General features: G+C 45.3%; 1 protein-coding gene across 1 annotated transcript in view; it reads left to right on the plus strand.

Moving 5' to 3' along the window:
* The first annotated feature begins 789 nt into the window (after positions 1–789).
* Positions 790–23,008, plus strand: part of LOC137420277 (uncharacterized) — a 188,188-nt gene continuing 165,969 nt past the window's right edge. Inside the window, exons 1-2 of the mRNA XM_078766101.1 lie at positions 790–919; positions 1,052–2,414. Coding sequence (XP_078622227.1) covers positions 886–919; positions 1,052–2,414 — 1,397 coding nt within the window. The 5' untranslated portion in view covers positions 790–885. The remainder of the gene's footprint in view (positions 920–1,051; positions 2,415–23,008) is intronic.

Below are 23,008 nucleotides of genomic sequence, written 5' to 3' on the forward strand. Positions count from 1 at the left end.
GGATCTGTTTTTGCACCTTTCTTGTGTAAAGCGGTAATATTCGCTGATTTCCTAGTTGATGGCAGATGACCTTGAGGAAAAGAGAGTGAAGAGAATGGAGAGAGGCTGAGATAGCGCGGCAGAGCAGGATATTGGGACCCGTGGGCTGATGTCTTCTGGTACAGTTGCAGAATGAGAGACGCGGTTTGACAGAAACTTCTCCACCTTGTTGGGAGAGAGTGACAGAGTTCAGGGGCAGCTGGGTACTACTGGTTATGGTGGGTAAGAGCGATGGGTTTGGGACACAGAATTTTGAGGCAAACACAGAGTTGAGGCATTCAGCTTTTTCATGTGCAATGTCAGGTGTGTAGCTGTTTGAGGTAAGGGAAGAGGACCAAACACCAGAGACAGATTTGACCAGAGCTTTGTGAAAGGAAATTTGGAGAATTTTTAATGCCGGTAAATTCCAGAATTTATTTTTTTATGAAATTTGCAATCTTTATTTGATTTAAATTGAATTACACACTTGAAAACTGTTGAACACAAATCGCCTAATTGTTACTTCCACTTACCTACAGTTTAGCAGTTCTGTACATGTTAATAGGGTGGTGTATGACGGTGATGTGGAAGACTAATTCAATAACGCTTAACATCCGGAATTTTTCAAATTAACGATCTTTAACTTCCTTATTATATTTAAATTGAAGTATACATTCCAAAGCGTACCATGTTCTAAGAACTCTCAACATGGTTCTCAATCTAATTTCCCTGCAAAAGACCGATGCTGATTTGTTCACAGGTGATATTTATCCTGCAAATGTGGAAGGCAGACAACACAACAACGATTCATCTGTCACAGAAGATTCACAATGTGCTTCTGCAAAGGAAGGTTCAGATGATATTTACATGAAAAATGGAAGTGCTTCCTGTTTAGAAAGTGGTGAGTGGAAATGTAAAAAATTGACATGCAATCTTTTGTGTTGAGAAAATATATCTTTTTTAGAAAAGTGTCAAATATTTTGCATTTTGATTTTGACCAAAAAATAAAATGTTGTGTTCTTTATTTCCATAGAACAATCCAGAAGTAATATGGGACAAATAAGGTCCAGTCGCAGCTTGACGGTGAGGAAAAAGCCATTTTTGAAGAAACAATCACGACATCAAGACTCACTTCCGATAAAATACAAGTGCATGCCTGGGCCTCGCAACACCAAGACGAACATTAAATTAAACAAATACAAAAAGGCTCCAGAAAGACGAATACGTTATAAGTGTAATGTGGGCAGAATGGATTTTGCCTCAACAAGTAACGTCAAAATACACATGAGGATCCACACTGGAAGACGTCCCCACAAGTGCTCGATATGTGATAAAGGTTTCTCTCGAAAAGGCAGTTTAAAAATGCATATGAAGCTCCATACAGGAGAGCGACCTCACAAATGCCCGATATGTGATAAAGGTTTCTCTCGAAAAGGCAGTTTAAAAATGCATATGAAGATCCATACAGGAGAGCGACCTGACAAATGCTCGATATGTGACAAAGGTTTCTCTCAAAAAAGCGATTTGAAATCACATATGAGGATCCATACAGGAGAGCGACCTTACAATTGCTCGATATGTGATAAAGGTTTCTCTCGAAAAGGCAGTTCAAAAATGCATATGAAGATCCATACAGGAGAGCAACCTTACAAATGCTCGATATGTGACAAAGCTTTCTCTCATAACAGCAGTTTGAAATTACATATGAGGATCCATACAGGAGAGCGACCTTACAATTGCTCGATATGTGATAAAGGTTTCTCTCATTGCAGCCATTTGAAAAGGCACATGAAGATCCATAAAGGAGAGCGACCCCACAAATGCTCGATATGTGATAAAGACTTCTCTGAAAAAGACAGTTTGAAAAGGCATATGAAGATCCATAAAGGAGAGCATCCCCACAAATGCTTAATATGTGATAAGGGTTTCTCTCAAAAAGGTGAATTGAAATCACATATGAGGATCCACACAGGAGAGCGACCTTACAAATGCTCGATATGTGATAAAGCTTTCTCTCAAAAAGGCGATTTGAAATCACATATGAGGATCCATACAGGAGAGCGACCTTACAAATGCTCGATATGTGATAAAGCTTTCTCTCATAAAAATCATTTGAAAAGGCATATGAAGATCCATAAAGGAGAGCGTCCTCACAAATGCTCGATATGTGATAGAGGTTTTTCTCATAACAGCAGTTTGAAATTACATATGAAGATCCACACAGGAGAGCAACCTTACAAATGCTCGATATGTGATAAAGGTTTCTCTCGTCACAGCAGTTTGAAATTACATATGAGGATCCATACAGGAGAGCGACCTCACAAATGCTCGATATGTGATAAAGGTTTCTCTCGTCACAGCAGTTTGAAATCACATATGAGGATCCATACAGGAGAGCAACCTCACCAATGCTCGATATGTGATAAAGTTTTCTCTCGAAAAGACCATTTGAAATTACATACGAGGATGCATACAGGAGAGCAACCTTACAAATGCTCGATATGTGATAAAGCTTTCTCTCGAAAAGACAATTTGAAATTACATTTGAGGGTCCATACAGGAGAGCGACCGCACAAATGCTCGATGTGTGATGAAGGTTTTTTTCGAAAAGGCAGTTTAAAAATGCATAGGAATATCCATACAGGAGAACAGACATCTGAAATACCAAGATATGAAAAATGAGGTTAAGAGCCCCCAAGCCCTCTCCCTCCCACACTTCTCCCTGCTCTCAAATGTTGTGGTTGTGTGCTTCCCCTTCTCTCCCCATCTTGGCTTCCGCTCCCTCTTTTGTATATTTTGTTTGTCTGGTTGATTTGTTTGTGAAATAAATGTTAGCTCTTTCACGAGCCTCGATTCAGTATACCAAAAAAAAAAAAAGAGATTTTCGAAATTGAAGAAATCTGAAATTGTACCACTGATAACCAGAGCAACAGGGAATCCGGATGATTAAGAAAACTCAAACTGAGTACGTCAAAAGCATTCTGGGGAATATCATGACAAACAAACTACAGTGGAGGCTGACAGTGTACAGTGAGGTTCATTGAGGATTCTAACAAGAGCCCTTGGAACAAAGTTATGAGTGAATTTTCACAAACTGGTTCATGAATTGTTATCGTTTACCGAAAATGGAGGTGGAGATTTTGAATTCTGGGAGAACTTCCTTTTTGCTTTTTTTCTTTTTCGATTTTTTTTGTTCTCTTTTTTTTTATGATCAGCGTTTCGGAATTTTGTTTTATGTCTAATTTAGTTGCCTGTCCCTATTTGGTTATGCTCAGATGGCGTGTTTCCATTGCAGTTTGATCAGCAATTTTGAAAAAAATCTTTGCTGTAGTCCACGTTTCATTGCCATGTGTGATATGGGGAGAACACCCTTGTTGTAAAATTGTTTATCCGAAGAAGACTCCTGCCTATGTTTTTCATCAAACTTGAATTTGTGAAGAGTTTCACAATAAAGAGAAGATAGGTCCTCAAAACACAAATTGTTGTCTGTGTTATTTTGAATATGTAATGGCACATTATCATCAATGATCTATCAGTCAGTGGAGAGTTTGGAGTTGTCCATATCCCCATAAGTAATCCTGATCAAACCGAGAGTTGTTCACCAAAACAGTTGAAAGCCTTGCATAGCATTTACCATCATGGCATGACTGCACTTCATGCCATCACTGATTGCTGCCGAGCAGTTCAGTTACACAGGTCCCAATGTGGAAGTCCACACAGCTGGTTGCTCCCACATTTTTCTCAACACCAATGGTAAAGCATTGTTAATGGAGGGCATACCTTTAAATACAGACTTCCAAAGAAGAGAAAAGTGGGACAACCCCCTCCCCTGACTAAAAGGTTGAGATTCAAGTCGATGTGGCCACCGGCTAGACCAAGCAGGAAGAATTATTCCACAAACTAAAAAAACAAGTACAGATACATTCAAAGTACACAGCCCCCTTGCCAAATAAATAAATAACATCTTCCAGCATGCGGCATTGCCGCTTTATCCTCTTTACTTTATTTATTTATTGCTGCTTTATTCTTTATTGCCGCCCTCCCTCTTTACCCTCTTTACTTCCTCTCTTTATTTTTTCCTTAATTATTCAGTTGGAGCCATGTCTTGTGTATAAATAAATAAGTAAGAATGCCTCAGAGGGAAATAAGTGCTATGAGTAAGATCTGCTCTTTTGTGCCTTTCTTGATGTTTGGTTATTGTTTGATGTGCTTGTAAATACGTGCCCCATTTATTATTGAATCTTGTGTGCTTCTAAATACGTGCCTTTTCTTTGGTATGTGGTTTTACATCCTGTCCGTTTTTGTCTCATTTCCTAAATGGCTTGATTTAGTGTGTACAAATAGATAGACCGGATGTTTTGCTTCACCGATCGCTCATGCCACTGGCCATAGTGCACTCGCGGTTCTGCTCAACCATATGTAATGAATACATATATGGGTTCTCTCTCACATAGTTCATTCTCACAGCACAGTTCCTCCTAGTGTTGGTGCATTTAACTTTGCCATGTCACATGACCTTTCTTAGTTCATCTCAGCTTCAACTTGAGTTCCTGAACAAGTTACTGAAAACAGGTATCTTTACCTCTGCCATTGAAGGTAGAAGGAGGTTATGTTTTCACCTCAATCTGTTTGTCTGTTTGTTGCTTGGCAAAAAAAATATTTTTAAGACAAGTATGTTGATCTCTTTGGTTTGTGTGTTTGTTTGTGTGTTTGTTTGCTTGTCTGTCTGATCATTTATAGTTGCCTACAGGTAATTTCAAACAGATCTTCAGGAAACTTCACCAAGTGGTGGAGTTCGTGGTCTGACAAAAACCTCTATATTGTTATGATTTTGGGGTAGAGGAATATCTAGATCCAGTTAGATCTGCATACATAGGTGTCCGGCTGTCGTGATGGGGAACCTCACTTATAATTTCTGTGTAGCCCGAATGTTGGATTAAGCTTGTATCTTCATCCCTGTTATGAGGGGGTGGGGCATGCTAATTAGTACGGGGATTATGGGTAAAATTCCCATGTGTGTCGTTCCCTCTGTGAGCATCCCAGTGTCCCTTATGGCAATATATCCCATAGGCATAGACATTAGATAGGCCCATTAGCGCACTACACATTAAATAATTCCCCCACCGCCACAATGACTTTGGAAGAGCCAACAGGCAGCAGCCACGCAGTATGCCACCATGGGTGACAAACATCGTGCCAGGCAGGCTGAGAGCCACGCCCAGGAGAATGTGTAATTGGTCGGGGAAGGGACAAAAAGCTTCCCCGTAATTGGGGTGTAAGAAAGGTAAAGGAACAGCACACTGATTGGCCACCGACCGCTGACACCTCGGCCAATCAGTGCGGAAGACGCAAACATTTGGCCAATCAGTGCGGAAGGCGCAAAACGATGACTTAGAAGCAGGTCGCTGATTGAAGGACAAGCGCCGGTGATGTCAGAAGGTGAGAAGTAAACGAGGCACTGGTTGGTAGAAGGAGAGAGCGGCTGTCACACCGCAAGTGACAAAACGACTTGCTCGCCGGCATTTTGGTTCTCTCTTTCCCCTCTTCTCTTCCCTTGGCCTCTTGCTCCTGACTGTTCCTTCATGTTGGGCCTTCTCTTGCTTTGGTCCTGGTGGAGGAACAAGCAGTTCGGACAACAGTGGAGAGAAGGAACGCCGTCTATTCTCTTCCTTGCCTTGGTGTACGAACGACGAGCGAGGCTTGTGTTGGAGCGCTGACGAGCCGGCGCGTCAAGGGCCGCTCCGTGCCAAAGACCAGGCAGTTTGCGCCAAACAGAGCTGCGTCGGACGACATGCTCGAGCCAGACAATCCCTCACACTGCCAGATGGAGATAAGCTCACATTCACAAACACTCGACAAGACAATTATTTTATTCAATCTCCCTTTGTCTCGTATTTGAAATGTGTGTGGGGACGTCCCAATTTAGAATTAGTTCTTCCATCGCATTTCCTTTGTATCGGGTTCTGTGTCATAAACCTGTTTATTTTTGTACATTTTACCTCCACGTTCGTTTGAGTTATTAATTTGCAGGTTGAAGACGCTGGTGCGCGCGAGCCATGAGGTAAGAGCTCGCTGCTTCTTCCTCCTCCTTTTTGCCCGTGCTTGCAGAGTCAAATCCGCAATTGATCGTCGCCTCGGAGTTAAAGCACGTTCAGGCTATCCGTGATCCCACGGTCTTAACCAAGAGGGTATTCACGCGCCAATATTTTTCATGTCAAAAGGTCAACATAGGCCAAAGATCAACCACTTTTTTTTTTCAAATTTCTAAAATCCTCAATTTTTATCCGATTTGACCTGAAATTTGAATCGGATTTTCATATCAGCAAACTGAGTTCAACCAACAACTATTTTAGAGATCAACATCGGCCAAAAGGTCACCACTTTTTTCTAATTTATAAAATCCTCAATTTTCATCTGATTGACTTGAAATCTGAATGGGATTTTCATATCAGCAAACTGAGTCCAACCAACAACTATTTTTGAGGTCAACGTAAATCACAAGATCAACATAGGCCAGATGGCAACCACTTTTCTTAAAAATTAAAAAATCCTCAATTTTCATCCGATTGACTTGAAATCTGAATAGGATTTGCATATCAGTTTACTGAAACCAACCACCAACTATTGTTGAGGTCAACAACTGCCAAAAGGTCAACATAGGCCAAATGTCTAAAAGTGTCAATTTTCATCCGATTAACTTAAAATTTGAAGACGATTTGCATGTCTAATCATTGAATTCAACTCCTAACTATTTTTGAGGTCAACAGAAGCCAAAAGGTCAACATAGGCCAGATTTCTAAAATCCTCAATTTTCCGATTGACTTGAAATTTGCATCAGATTTTCATATCAACTAACTGAATTCAACCAACAACTATTTTTGAGATCAGCATAGGCCAAAAGGTCAACATAGGCCAAAGGTAAACCACTTTTCTATTATTTTGGGCCTTCAGTCTTATTGGTGTATAAATATGATGAAATCGTATTGAAATGAAAACTTATATAAGTCTTATTGGTGATGAAAACCTCTCGTATCTGAGAAATCGTAACTTCCGCCATTTGCTTGTCTTCTCCAGCAAAGGCCTCACGCACGTACAGTGAGCCTACAGCCTTGGGCAGGTTCTGGTTGAAGTATTGTACACATCTGTGCCATTGAGAATCTTCAACAGTTCCATATAAGTAGGGGGCCCTACATATAAGTAGGGGAATGGCCAATAAGTACACCCCTACGAATGGACAAATACCGACTGGAATGGCCAAACACTCAGACAACTGGACCTGCAAGCTAGAAGACATTTATCACTACTTCAAATACCTAAAATTAGAAGCAGATGCACCAGCTCAGGTGCAAATGATTAGAACATCGTTAGAGAGGATCTTGGAGGAACCTGTCTTATTTAAACCTCAGCCATTTAGTTTGGTTCACTCTTTGATGTTCATGTGTGTGGCGTCACCATGCCGAGATCAAAAGAGCTTTCTGAAGCCTTCAGAAAAGGTTATAGATGCCTATGAGTCTGGGAAGGGATTTAAAAAGATCTCCAAACAATTTGATATCAATCATTCGACTGTCCGGAAGATCATCTACAAGTGGAGAAGATTCCAAACAACTGCCATCTTGTTCAGGCCAGGCCGCCCCAGCAAGTTCAGCCCGAGAGCAGACCGCAAGATGCTGAAAGAAGTCTCTAAGAACCCCAGATTGTCATCACGGGACCGACAGGTAGCTCTTGCCACTGTTGATGTCAAAGTGCACGAGTCTACCATGAGAAAGAGGCTGCACAAATTTGATCTACATGGGAGGTGTGCCAGGAGGAAACCTTTGCTGTCCAGAAAGAGCATCAGGGCAAGACTAAAGTTTGCCAATGAACACATAGGCAAAGACCAGCACTTCTGGAACAATGTGCTCTGGACAGATGAGTCAAAGGTAGAGCTATTTGGCCACAGTACCAGAAGACATGTTTGGCGAAAACCAAAGACAGCATTTGACCACAAGAACCTGATACCAACTGTAAAGCATGGTGGTGGAAATATTAGGGTTTGGGGCAGCTTTGCTGCATCGGGTCCTGGGCAGCTCACCATCAAAGAATCCACTGTGAATTCTTCATTTTACCAGAGGGTGCTTGACGATAATGTGAGGCCATCTGTCGGAGAGTTGAAGCTCAACCGAAGGTGGACCTTGCAACATGACAATGACCCTAAACATACCAGTAAATCCACCAACGAATGGCTGAAAACAAAGAAATGGAGGGTTCTGAAATGTGCAAGTCAAAGCCTGGATCTAAATCTCATCGAGATGTTGTGTGGGGATTTGAAACAAGCTGTGCATGCAAGAAACCCCTCGAACATCGCACAGCTGAAAGAATTCTGCATGGAGGAGTGGGCAAAAATTTCTCCCAGTCGATGTCATAGACTGGTAGACAGTTATAAGAAACGCCTACTTGAGGTTGTTTCTGCCAAATGGGGCAATACTACCTATTAGAGCCAAGGGTGTATTTACTTTTTCCACATGCGAAATTTGCATTTATGCTTATTTAAATTATACAATGGACTACAAAATGTAAATGTTTCATGATATTTGTTATATTATATCACCTTTATCTATCAATATTGTTGAAATGAAGATCAAATAGCTGTATGTTGAAATATGTTGAAAAAGTCTAAACTTTGCATGGGGTGTACTTACTTTTTCACGTGACTGTATATGCAGAACTCAAGACAGGTGTTACGTAGCCCAGATTGTCATCTCAGGACAGCTCAGATTTTATCATCCCTATTCCCTTTGTGTGTCAAATGTCAAACACAGTTCATATGATTAATGTTCATTAATCCATGGTTTGCGTGCCAGCTTGAAAACAACATCTTGTGGGGTTTGCAAACTTTCTTTACAACTGTAACATTCCAGGCTGGGTCACTCAGACAACTGGACCTGCAACTCTCATAGCCTCAAGCATAAACATCGTCGCAGCAGTGCCACTCGAGTGGACTTACAACTTTTTCTCTTGCTTCAAGCAACAACATTCTCGACGTAGCCTGTGATATGCCTTAGCTCCAATTACTGTACCTGCACTCACAGCTTAGTTAGTATATACTGTTGCCGAGCAGGAAACATATTTATTTCGTTTAAACGTTCAAAGTTCAGTTTTATTATCTTCGTTCTGATTACAATTATTTTTATTCTGCTTAGTAAATAATGTCTGCTCCACAATTCGTCCATTTTGTCCTTGCAGGACAATTATGCTTGTTCTGTAGGACAAATCCCTGTCTGCAATGAAATTGTTAATTTACATCGGTCTTAGTCAAACCAGACCAGCGCTCCATGTGAGGCTGTCAATTCTGGCAGATGAATACAACCTCTAGATCTTTGGGGTGCCACCACATCCTCTATTAAAGAATGAACCATGGAGTTGGAATGCCTGGAAGTTCCACCAGAGAAGAGACTCTCCATCCACCAAGGGTAATTACCCAATTTCGGGCATATCAACATCGACCTCCTCCTGTCCCTTTTCAAGCACACCATAGGTCTCTGTATATCCCTCGAGAAGTACATTTGGACGTTGCATTTATTCTGCAATTTTCGGTTCGGTATCTCCTCCTGATGAACTTTCCATATCTCCTACTGCATTTTGATTCCTTCTTGAAGCCCACCGCCGATGAATTACTCCACTCATTAAACATGTTTCCTTCCTTGTCAAAATTACGTCCAGTGTCGTCAAAGCCATGCTTAACCTCATGCCCAATCACCATACCAATGCCGCCGAAGTTCAGAGATTTTGGTTGTCCCTTTGAAAAACGGTCATTGCAGAATTCCAGCTGGGAACACTATATGGTTGCGACTGGGCAAATAAAATGTGTTGACCTCTGCAGTGTTCCCAACCCATGCCTCTTTGTCGACAGGTTGTCGAAGTTTTACGAGATTTTTCTGCATTGCAGCTTTGTTATTCACCAGAATGTTTTCAAAGTAAGTATCCTCTTCATAAGAAACTTGTGCAAAGTCGTCGTCTAGTTTTGGATTATCATCGAGCAGGATGTAGTCTGCATAATCAATCCATTCCATTATGGCTTCGGCCTTTTCTTGAGCTTTGCTCTTTGTTTCCTGGTCCATCCAATTGATCTCAGCCAACTTCTTGATGAAAACCTCTCGTATCTGAGAAATCGTAACTTCCACCATTTGCTTGCCTTCTCCAGCAAAGGCCTCACGCACGTACAGTGAGCCCACAGCCTTGTGCAGGTTCTGGTTGACGTATCGTACACATCTATGCCATTGAGCATCTTCGACAGTCGTTCCATATAAGTAGGGGGCATTACAAGTTTGGGCGTTAGGGATCATTCAGGGGGATTCGCTCCCATCGCAGCTTGATTGTTGCCTGGAACAGGTTCCCGGTTCTCTGGATTCTCGATCATCACTTCCACAGCACGTAGCGTGTGTCGTACTATTACTTGTAGAGGTTCATGTACCACCATTGCTGTAGCAAACCTTTTCATACACACTCCGATCAAAGCTTTACAGCAGGATATTATTACAACAACGAGCATGACTCGGCGAGCTCCGCGCGCCTCACCACACGTCTTTTCAGAGGGATAGGCATCTTTGACCATTTCGGTGTATTTTGGGTCTTTTGAGTCTTCATGGTGTTTTGGGACTTCAAGGCCATTTGGGTCTTCAGGGTCTTTGGGGTATTTTGTGTCTTCGGTGTCTTCAAGGGCTTTTGGGTCTTGAGGGTCTTTTGTTTCCTTTGAGTCTTTACGTTGGTTGTTTGGTTGTTTGGTTGTTTTTGGTTGTTTGGTTGTTTCTCGGTGTTTATCTTTCATAAATTGATCGTCTGTTTGCCGTGTCGCGAGCAAGGCCTTGTACAGTGTGCACTGTACAACCTTGAGGCTTTGTTTTTCTCTCAGTAGTCCGTCGTTTGTGATCCAATAACTTTCGTTCTCTGTATTCCCAGTCTTTTCACCCATAGCCTACTTCCTTGTGTAAATCTCAACTCAAAAAAAAAAAAAAAAAAAATTTCCTTCTCTGTTCTCATTCGTTTATTCATTCTTATTCGTTCGTTCGTTCTTCGACCACGTGTTTCTCCCCCATTTCCCCAGATAGTTTTCACTCATTAACCTTCAATGTTTACACTTTCCCCTGAAGTTATGTATTCCGTCATATTTTATAACACCTTTTTCTTCTTCTTCTTTAAAAGGCTGCTTTCGACTTGCTCACCAAATCAATTCATCCCAAAAAAAATATCCATCTCCTATAGTGCCTTTTTTCTACATTCCCTAAACTCTCCTGCACTCCATCCTCCATCCAGCATCCTTAAACGTATTTTTAACTCGAAGGTCACAAGAAACTCATTTTGCAATAAATGTTCGTTTCCCATAAATCGTACACTTTCAAAAATCCAATCTCACCCCTCCCCTCCAAATCTTCCCCATAACCCCTCCCCTCCAAATCTTCCCCATCACCCCTCCCCTCCAAATCTTCCCCATCACCCATCCCTTTCAAATCTCCCCCCTTGCCCCCTCCCTCCTAAACTACCCCCTCACCCCTCCCCGCCAAGACGCCCCCTCGCCCCTCCCCTCCTAGACTCCTGCCTCACCCCTCCCCTCCAAATCTCCCCCATATCCCATCCCTTTCAAATCCCTCCCCTTGTCCCTTCCCTCCCAAACTCCCCCCTCACACCTCCCCTTCAAATCTCCCCACCCACATTGCTTCTCAATTTCCCCCCTCTCACTCCCCCTCCTCAAAGCGTCCTCCCCGCTTCTTCCCCCTTCAAACTCTCACCTCCATCTCCCCCAACCTTCTGCCTCACTCTTCCCCCTCCTCAAATAACACCTCATTGTGGCTCACCCAATCACCATCAAACCTTTTGTCCGCCCCATCCTTCCCTTTCTCCAAGCTATTCTGAAATCTCTGACACACCTTCAACAGCTCTCCCTACCTCTTCCACCTCTTCCACATCTTACCCTACCCCTCCTCCCCCCTGTTCTGTATCTGATGCTCCCCCTTCCTCTTCATTAACGGTATGGACCTCAAACATCCGGGGCCTTCGTTCAAACTTAACTGATCTCTCCATACAGGTTGCTTCTGTCAAACCAGACGTGATCTGCTTAACAGAAACTTTCCTCCTTTATGATGTCTCTGATTCCATAGTATCTCTCCCGGGCTACTCCCTCCTCCGGTATGATAGACCTGAGCCTCGTCCTGGAGGCGGGGTTGCTATCTTTATCAAAAACTCTCTTCCTCACTCGCCCTGCACTGCACTCTCTCCACCTCACCCCCAGGAATACCTCTGGCTACGGCTTCCCCTTCGCTCCCAACTCTTGTTCATATGTGTGTTGTACCGTCCACCAAACAGTGATGACTCCATCTACATCTTGCTGTCTGATGATATGGACCAACTTCTATCTACTCATCCCAACTCTCTCTTCCTCATATGTGGTGATTTCAACTGTCATCATGCCAGTTGGCTGGGTGTGGGTACCTCTCTCACCAGCCATGGCTCCTCAGCAAAGGACTTCTGCGACTCACTGGGACTGACACAATCTGTCAATTTCCCGACCCGGATCTCAATCAACGGAACATCTTCTCTTCTGGACTTGGTTATGACTAACTTCCCTGAAAATGTCTGCTGCTCTTCTTCTGCTCCGATCGGATCATCTGATCATGTCCTTGTTAAAGTGGACATCTCTCTGACCATCCTCAGGGAGCCTGCTCAGCGTCGACGAGTCTGGCATTTCACTCAGGCCAACTGGCACGGTCTTCAAGCAGCCATCAATCATCTGGACTGGTCTCCCATCTCTACCACCTCTGACATCAACTCATCCTGGGAATTCTTCCAAAGTAAATTGCTCTCTCTCATGCACAGATTTATCCCATCTCGTCTTCAGTTGTCATACCCTTCCTCCCGTCCATGGTACACGGAATCTTGCGGTGAGGCTGTTGCCCAGAAACAACTTGCCTTCGTCTCCTGGAAAGCAAATCCAACGGAAGGAAATCTCATTTCCTTTCACAAAGCCCGAAACAAGTGTGTGTCCACCCTCAGGAGAGCCAGGAAACAATATCTCTCCATTCTCAAGACCGAACTCTCTTATCTGTCTCCCTCTTCCAAATCCTGGTGGCGTCTGGTCAAATCCGCTTCTGGTGTTTGTTCCCCCTCCATCCCCTCCCTTACCTCAAACGGCTACACAGCTGACTCCGCACGTGAAAAAGCTGAATGCCTCAACTCTGTGTTTGCCTCTAAATCTTGTGTCCCAAACCCATCCCTCTCTGTACCCACCATACCCAGTCGTACCCTGCTGCTTCTGGACTCCGTGTCCTTTCCTCATGACAAGGTGGAAAAGTTTCTGTCAACCCTCGACTCTGATTCTGCAACTGGACCCGACGGCATCAGCCCACGGGTCCTAAAATCCTGCTCTGCTGCTCTATCTCACCCTCTCTCTGTTCTCTTCACCCTCTCTTTTGCTCAAGGTCAACTGCCATCTGCTTGGAAATCAGCCAACATCACCGCTTTGCACAAAAAAGGTGCAAAAACAGATCCTAGCAACTACAGACCAATCAGCCTTCTCCCAATTATCAGCAAAGTCATGGAATCCATCATTGCTTCTGATATGAAATCTTTCCTCTTCTCCAATGGCTTGATCTCTGATCATCAATTTGGTTTCAGACCAGGTCACTCTACTCTGGACATGCTGCTTCTGCTGTCTCAACAATGGATGGAGGTCCTCAATGCCAAACAGGAAATTAGAGCTGTCTCCCTCGACATATCACGTGCCTTCGACACGGTCTGGCACCCCGCTCTGCTCACCAAACTCTCCTCCTTTGGTATCCATGGAAATCTCCACGCATGGCTGGCGGACTTCCTCTCTAGTCGTCGTCAACGTGTGGCCCTGAATGGGTTTCTCTCATCTCCTCTTCCTGTTCAGGCTGGAGTTCCCCAAGGCAGTGTTCTGGGCCCCGTGCTTTTTCTGGTCTTCATCAATGATCTCTCTGACTCTCTCGAAAATCCTCTCTATCTCTTTGCTGATGACTCCACTCTCTGCCGCTCCATTCCTCTTCCCTCAGATCGGCAGTCTGCTGCCTCCTCCCTCTCTGAAGACCTGGACAAAATCACAGACTGGTCAAACAAGTGGAACATGTCTTTCAATCCTGACAAATCTCAAACTCTTACTATGTCTCTCCGAAAAGATCGACTGGACAACCCTCCCATCTACTTTCTCAACAATCCTCTCCAAGAAGTTCTGTCGCTCAAGATTTTGGGTCTCACTATCTGCCATGATCTTTCTTGGGAAAACCACATTTCCAAGCTGGCCTCCAAAGCCAGTCGCCGACTGGGCATCCTCCGTCGTGCGAAGTCCTTCCTCGGCACACCTGAGCTCCTCACCACATACAAGGCTTTCATCCGCAGCTCAATGGAATACTGTTCTCCCCTATGGGCCGGTGCTCCTGCCTCACACCTAGCTCGGCTTCACGCTGTTGAAACCAAAGCTTTCAGAATTATTGGAATCTCCCGTGATGAAGCTATCTCTGAGGGCCTTTCACTCACTCACCGCAGGCAGGTAGGTGGTCTTTCTGTCTTCTACCGACTCCTCTCCGGCCTTGCACCCCCAGCTCTCTCTGTGCTCTGTCCCCCAAATATTCCTACAGGTCGCACAAGATCTGCCAGCAACCCTCTGATGGTTAAACTGCCGAAATCTCGGCTCTCCGCTCACCTTCACTCTTTCATTCCTCTTTTCTCCCGCCTCTGGAACAAACTCCCTCACTCCCTTCAATCCCACTCCTCCCTCCAGGTCTTTAAAACAGCTGTTCACCACCATCTCTTATCTTCCCCCATCCAAAACCTTGATCTTTTCTACCCCCGCTAATTCACCCCAGATCCACCTTGTTTGAAATTCCAACTTCTTTCCTGGAAGTCCTGGCAGTGTCCATATGTTTTATACCTCTCCCACTGCCCCCTTCCCACGCCCCCCCCCCCAAAGCCCTCACCCTCTCTCAGATCTCTCGATGTCTCCATGTCTCTCGGTCCCTGCTCTCAAATGTTGTGTTTGTGTCCTTCCCCCTCTCTCCCCATCTTGTCTACCGCTCCCTATGTTATGTTTTATGTGTCGGTTTGTCTTTCTGTGTGATTAATGTTCGCTCTTTCACGAGCCTCGATCTTGTATACAAAAAAAAAAAGAAAAAAAAAAAAAGAGCGCACCAAGTTTCAATCCGAAAGGGACTTGTTTCTGGGTGACATTTTAACCTGGATGGAAACGACTTTTCCAGACAAATATATAATGAATGCTTTTCACGTCTTTTCTCCAATGACAGTTGATGGAAAAGAAACCAAGGAGAATCGGAATCGGAGTCAAGGAATCGGAGAAGAAGCCGGAGAATCAAGTTTGACGGACTTGTTGAACTTTATGGAAGAGGGAACCTCTTGAATTGGAAAAATGCCGACAGACCGATTGATCTCGAGGCAGTAAGACTGGAGTGGACATTGTTGTAAGACGTTGTTTCCAAGTACACGTGAGCGCAGGAGTTTTATTCACGGTTCGTGAAGGTGAATCCAGATGATTATCCCAATGTGAATCGGCTTGTGGCTGTCGGTCTCACCGTTCCAGTCACCTCTGTTTTTTTTTTGTTTGTTTTTTTTGTTTTTTTTGTATACAAGATCGAGGCTCGTGAAAGAGCTAACATTAATCACACAAAAAGACAAACCAACACACAAAACACAAAAAATAAGGGGAGCGGCAGACAAGATGGGGAGAGAGGGGGAAGGACACAAACACAACATTTGAGAGCAGGGACATCGGGAGGACTTGGGGGGAGGTGGGAGAGGAATAAAACATATGAACACTGCAAGGACTCTGGGGTGAATTACCGGGGGTAGAAAAGATCAAGGTTTTCGATGGGGGAAGATAAGACATGGTGGTGAACAGCTGTTTGAAAGACCTGGAGGGAGGAGTGGGATTGAAGGGAGTGGGGGAGTTTGTTCCAGAGGCGGGAGAAAAGGGGAATGAAAGAGTGAAGGTGAGCAGAGAGCCTATACTTTGGCAGTTTAACCATAAGAGGGTTGCAGGCAGATCTTGTGCGACCTGAAGGAATATTGGGGGGACAGAGCACATAGAGAGCTGGGGGAGCAAGGCCGGAGAGGAGTCGGTAGAAGACAGAAAGACCACCAACCTGCCTGCGTTGAGTGAGTGAAAGGCCCTCGGAGTTGACTACATCGCAGGAGATTCCAATGATTCTGAAAGCTTTGGCATCAACAGCGTGAAGCCGAGCAAGGTGTGAGGCAGGAGCACCAGCCCAGAGGGGGGAACAGTATTCCATTGAGCTGCGGATGAAAGCCTTGTATGTGGTGAGGAGCTCAGGTGTGCCAAGGAAGGACTTCGCACGACGGAGGATGCCCAGTCGGCGACTGGCTTTGGAGGCCAGCTTGGAAATGTGGTTTTCCCAAGAAAGATCATGGCAGATAGTGAGACCCAAAAGCTTGAGCGACAGAACTTCTTGGAGAGGATTGTTGAGAAAGTAGATGGGAGGGTTGTCCAGTCGGTCCTTTCGGAGAGACATTGTAAGAGTGTGAGATTTGTCAGGATTGAAAGACATGTTCCACTTGTTTGACCAGTCTGACCATGACCATGTTTGACCATGTTCCACTTAATGGTGAACGTGGTATTCTGAAGTACAATGCAACAAATACAGACAATGGGAATTTATTGAGAGTTGAGAATGTTGATTGGTTGATAACTTTGAACTCCGAAACCTCTCACTTCCAAGACTTTGACTATGAGACGGCCTTCATCGAGTGGTGCTCCATGAAAGAAAGACTGGCGTTTGACTTCAGGATAAAGAAGTACTAGACGTCTGAAGCTCACTCAGTGACTATGCAGGACCTGGAGGATCCGGAAGTAGGTGTCTGACAAGAACACCCTCTCGATCTGAGCAAGGACAATGAATGAAAAAGGAGTTCATACTGTCAGTTTGGAGTTATTGACATTTTGGAATTTCCTTGCTTGTTTTGAATTCCACTTCATGTGTTCGTGCTGGAATTGAAAACTGCACACGACATTCATTTTGAAATGTGACATTACAGGTTGTATTATGATTACCTGTGTTATTGTTAATCGTGTTCTTTTCTTTCTATACGGTTATGTTATATTTTGTTTGACTGTGATGCTCAACCGAATTTGCAGCCTGATTACTTTTACATAAAAATAACTCAACACTAAATCTGTGATTAGTTGATGTTATTGAGATTACAAACAACATAAAATACAGACTTCTAATGTGGTCGAGTTTACCATGAAATAAATGTTATTTTCTCCATTGTCTTTAATGTCTTTTCTTTTATAATGACACTAATATATTTCATCAAAACTGTATAATTTTTTTTTTTTTTTTTTGCCAATATGCAAGAATGAGTTTCGTTAAAAGTGTCTCAATTTGATTAAAAGGGGATTCGCGAAGAGGTCGTGGGTTGTACGGACGTGCTCTCCACATCCACGGAGAGCTTCCACGTGGATGGATCCCCATTTCCTCTGGGGTTCTCAGAGATCCCGGGGCATCCACGGGGAGCTCCCATGTGGACGGATCCCATCTAGTCCAGGGTCCTCAGAGATCCTGGAACTTTTCTGGGTTTTAGCCAAGTTTTTTTTACCTCACACGTTTAAAGCGAAAAGCAGGAATAATCAATCAGTTCACTTTGTCTGTCAACAGACGTCACTTTATGATTGAGGAACAACTTAATTTAAATTGAATGTTTTATGTTAAACATGAATCTGTAAACAAACCTGCAAGTTTAGCAGAACTTTGGCTCTGAATTTGTCCCGATCATGCATTCGCAGAGAAGGGAGAAGTTTTTTTTACTGTCTGGCAGTCAAGGAAAACTTAAAATCATTCCAAACAGGAAACTTACCTGTTTTTAAGGATGTCATGAAGGACACAAACAACGGCCACAAAAACGAATGTAACCTGTGAAATAAGGTGGTGTAAATTGTAAAAGACGCTGCATCAGTGGGTGGTAAAATACCAGAAAACAAAATTCTACATCTTTAAAATCTTTACTTTATTTCAATTGAATTATGTATGTGAACACTGCAGAACGCAAATATCTGCTGAAAGTGCGGTACAGGTATGGCAGCACTTTGAGGTAGGCCGAAACATGAGGAATGAGTAAGGCCTGTCTGCAGAAATTAAATACTTTTCTCCTGCACCACTGAAAGTAACAGACAACCATTCTGATATGGAGAGTTCGATTATCTGTATATTCATACATCAATCTGCCTTTTTACTGCACAAAAACCAATGGCAAGATGTTTTTGTTTCAAATGTGGAAGCAATTGCAAAAAAATTGGCGTGAACATGTGAATTTTTTTCGATGCCCCTTCTTACCCCCCCCCCCCCCCCTCCCAATTTGATTGCATGAAGTGGATATCTTTTAGGAAGTTTCATACATGAAGCATGAAGCATGAAGTAGAATTCACAGAGCTGCATGAAGTAGAATTCACAGAGCTGCATGAAGAAGTAAATGTATTATACTGTTACAGACGCGGTTGTGGATGTTAGTTTACCGAGCGGTTTGGTATGACCGCGTCTGCACAGTTTACCCGATTATGCTCGAACGTTGACTAAGTCGCGCTATGCTAAATCAATGAAGGAAAAGGACACAACGGCTGGGATTAAAATGACACGACACCAAGGGTTCAGTTCTCAAGACCTCCGGAGGAGGTTATATTAGGGTGGAAGGTCAGATTACAACGACAAGAGGGACAGCATAGAAAGGTAGGCACTTAGACGCACTCTTATATTAGCCCCGACAGACGACAGATAAATGGGACAAAACTGACTCACATGGGGATTGATGGCAAGGAAAGGCAGGTCTTCGATGGCTCAAGGTGCACCTTGGCTCAGGGGCAAAATCGACCCGGTCCAGTCCAAAGATGCGGGAGGTCTCACTCAGCGCTCGGAGGTGGTGACTTGTCTGCTCAAGCTGGGGGCGCATCTGACGTCACGTCCGGTAAGTCGTTGCGTATATCCGGCGGGGAGTGACACGCCCTCGGCTCGTTAGCTCTGCCCCAGATGGAATCGGCCCGTTGCTTCTCATTGGGTGCGTGCGGGGGGGGGGGGGTTACCGGCTCCGCCCTTGACGAGGGGCTGACAGGGAGCCCCTTCGTGGTAACCCCGTCGGAGCGCATGGTCAATGGCGGCTAACCGAGCCGGTGTGAGGACGCACACTCCCCCCGCGCCGCGCCGCCCCCATTCTCCTCTGTTGTTGTAGTTGTAGTTGTAGTTGTTGTTGTTGTTGTTTCATGGGGAAGATGGGAGGAGGTAAGGGGAGGTCCTAAACTCACTACTGGTGCCATACGATCACATTCTGGTGCAACGAAGAGTCAGAATTAATGGAAACGAGTCCTTAACTGACATAGACTAAGAATAACTAGCAAGATGTCCTATAGTTGTCTACGTGAGATGCGGTGGACCTGGGCACGACATTTAATGGGGGAAAAAGGGGAAGGTCGGTTCTACAGAGTGTTATTTACAGGCAATGGGACTAGGGAATGGGGGATTGGGGATAGTTGGGGAGTATTGGGGAAATAGGGGAATATTTACAAGCGGATATGGAGGCCAAATGCCATATTCGCAACATTGCACCCTTCTCTACCCTCGGGGCGTCCCGACCCGATAAATTTTTACCTATTTTAGTGTGGCACTCAGATGTAGTTCCCTCTACTATTAACTCTACCCTGAGTGCGACAGTTTTGCAGATATTCACAAATGAGTAAATATGTCCCCCTGCGACGTTGCACCCTCCTCCTCACAGAAACACGCCCACAGGATAACCGAATCGGAGGAAAGAATTCTCAAACTAAACATACAGCCGGTAGGGAGCCTTATTTACAACACTACGCTGATATTTACACTACAATCCAGGACCTGTTTTTGGAGGAACACATGCAGATGTTATGCATAGAGAGAGCACGCATGCCAGCATCGATACACCAACCCACGAGTGCTCTGTGGCCTTACGGCCTTTAATAATGTGCAGAGCACCCCTTCCAAGCACCAAAAGCACCACCACATCACACAGTCAGCACCATCCGGTGCAGTCACCATTGTTCATTAAAATAAAAACAACAACCCCTAACCCTGCAGGTGTCTCTTGCTCTTCGTGTGGTGCACTTGGCCTTCTGGCTTCTTTCAAAAATAAAGAAAGGCGCCAACCGTGTCCATTTCTGTATTGTGGCCTTCAGGGGGCCAACTATTAGTGGTTCACCTGTATGGCATAGGTGCCACGTTGACCCATAGGTCCATCCATGGGTGGTGCTTGGCCGCAAAAGACTGCGGTCCATGGTGGGCGGCCACAAACATTGCGGTCCATATGGTGTATCGATCCCGGCAGCAAGCAGCGAAAGTGCAGGCCCACAACTGCGGAGCCAGCACCTCTCTCTCCCCTCTCTCTGCCCCAAAGCCAGATCCTCGGAGGAGGGAGACAAAATAAGAAAACAAGTGAGTAAGGTGGTAAGGGCACAAAAGTGCACGCAATACTAGGTAATGCACACTGGGGGCACATGGGAACCAGGTGAGACAGGTACGTTCCTACCGTACGCCCCCCCCCACCAGGTAACCTACATGGCCCCTCCCTTACCCCTTACTGTATCCACAAAACACAACACTACCCATAAACATCTACTTTACAAATCAACAAACGTCCCTACTGTCTTCCCCGTTCCTCCCATATACCAAATTCGTCTTCTCTCCCTCCTAACCAATCAAATTTGCCATTTTCAACTCTCATCAAAATTTGCCATCTCCAACTGAACATCAAAATTTGCCATTACCAATTCATCATCAGTCCCTCCTAGGGAGGGAGAGATGGAATCACCCCAATGTCTCATCCACGTCGTGATGCGTCTCACCAATCCACACAGCAATTCTCATTTCCTGCAACAGAACAAAGAAAACACAGGTGTGGAGTCATCATCATCACCACAGGTAAGTGGCTGCATATGGTGCGACAGGTTCATCAATCCTAACTATTTCCTAAATGACTTTAACAACTTTACATTACCCGGGGTCTTTCTCCTGCCAAACCATTGGCCCTCTTACACTATGGGTTCTAAAAACCAATTCCCATTGGCCAAACTGTGGTGCTTTTCAATTTGGGGTCTCACTCCCCCGATTCATCTCCTGGTGCCCTCGCACAATTTCTGGGCTGTGGCGTGTACCTCTCCCAGCGGGTCTACCCACCTGCACACCTCCACCACTGCAGTTGCCTCCGAGCTTACCTGCTCCTTACCCTAACCTAACTACCTGGGGAAGGCCCTCTGGCGCTCTCCCCACTCGGTGCCCTCTCTGGCACTGGGCTGCCCGATCCACACCCGGGATCCTCAGGCACCCACTCACAACTATCGGCTCCCAGAGCCCACCTGCGGCCTCACCTGGCCGACATCCTCACAGTGGTGGAGTGCCCAACCAACTACACACACTAACAGGCTACACGCCCAGCCATTTCCACAACACTAATGCACCCATCCAAATACCATTCTGTCACCCGCACCACAGATGCCAATATCTAACCACAATTTACCTATACCCTCTGCCTAACACTTACACTACCCGCCCCGGGTACTCGTGAAAGGGGTCCACTCTTCCCCCATCCACACCTTCGCACCATGCACACCACTCCGTACCACTTACTTCAACTCTCTCCACACACCTGTACTTGCACACCTGTGCTCTCACACCTGGTGCCACCTGCACCCTTCTCTCCCCAAGCGCATTCGCGCTGATCCACACACTCACTACTCACACACTGCTCCACACACCTGTCCAGTTGCACACCTGTGCAATCACACCTGTTCAATTCTCACACACACGGCATCATCTCATCTAACTACTCCCTTCTGAAACTTGCGCTTCCCAGTCGTCCCTTTAAACTATTGCGCTCCCTCGTCATTATCATCCATACTAATCTACCTGCGTCCCCACTACAGGTATCAGTCACTAACTAAACTTAACGTTACCTAATGTCATCTTTCTAGATCCCTACAATATAACCTAACCCACCCGGGCTAGTTTTCACTGCCATACACCCCATAAGCTATTGCTCCTTTGCCCCCACATGGGAAGGGCGGCAGGGATGCCAGCCTTACCCACCGGGCCCATCGCTCACTACCAATTTTGCACATCAAATTTCCACAAATCAAAAATTTGCCAATCACTACCCATCATCTGCCAATCATTACTGCCACTCCTTTGCCAATCATCAAATTTTGTTTTTCTCTAATTTTGGGTCCAAAACACTAACCTCATCACCCAGTTTACTCACTAATGCCTCTCGGTGCGCCAATTCCTGTCCAAAGCCCGGCTTCGTAAAGCCAAGCCATGAATGCGGGTTGTTCTGTGCCAGCGGCTGGATGCGTCCGGTACTCGGTGCAGGGACGGGGGCTTACCCGGGCCGAGATCCCACGCACCATCTCGGCGTGGAGCCATCCAATGTCCCGATCTCGACCTGCCGGACTGCCTCAACAGAAAGTGGTCGCCATGACGACCCTTTCTATCGGGCTGCCCGCTCCGCCTCGTGGAGCACGGACGCGGCCGTTCAAAGTGAGGCCCAGCACGCACCGAGGGCCCGATTTGGCTAAAAGTCGCTCTAACCTCTAAACCGGTTACCGTCGATGCTTCACCTGGACGCTTACACCCCGCAGCCCGTTCCTTGCTCACACATCCAGCCGTTTCCATGCTCCTCGTACCTTTCCTTACACACCCAGGTACACCCATTCCACTCACAGCCTTGGTCACACACCTGACCACCGAACACTTTGGCACACATTCGTTGGTCGCACACCTCACCAACACACCTCTTCGCGCCCCCTCCTCTGTCACCTCCTCTGTGACAATCACAGGTGTGCTCTCATTCGCACACCCAACCACGTGCCTCACCACCAACTCCAGCGTGCATTTCCACTCACGCTCTACCATTCCAGGTGTGCATCCTTCCCTCCCAGGTGTACATCCTCGCTCACCTGTCA

This window comes from Myxine glutinosa, chromosome 1, assembly GCF_964187855.1.
Source record: "Myxine glutinosa chromosome 1, kmMyxGlut1.1, whole genome shotgun sequence".
NCBI lineage: Eukaryota > Metazoa > Chordata > Myxini > Myxiniformes > Myxinidae > Myxine > Myxine glutinosa.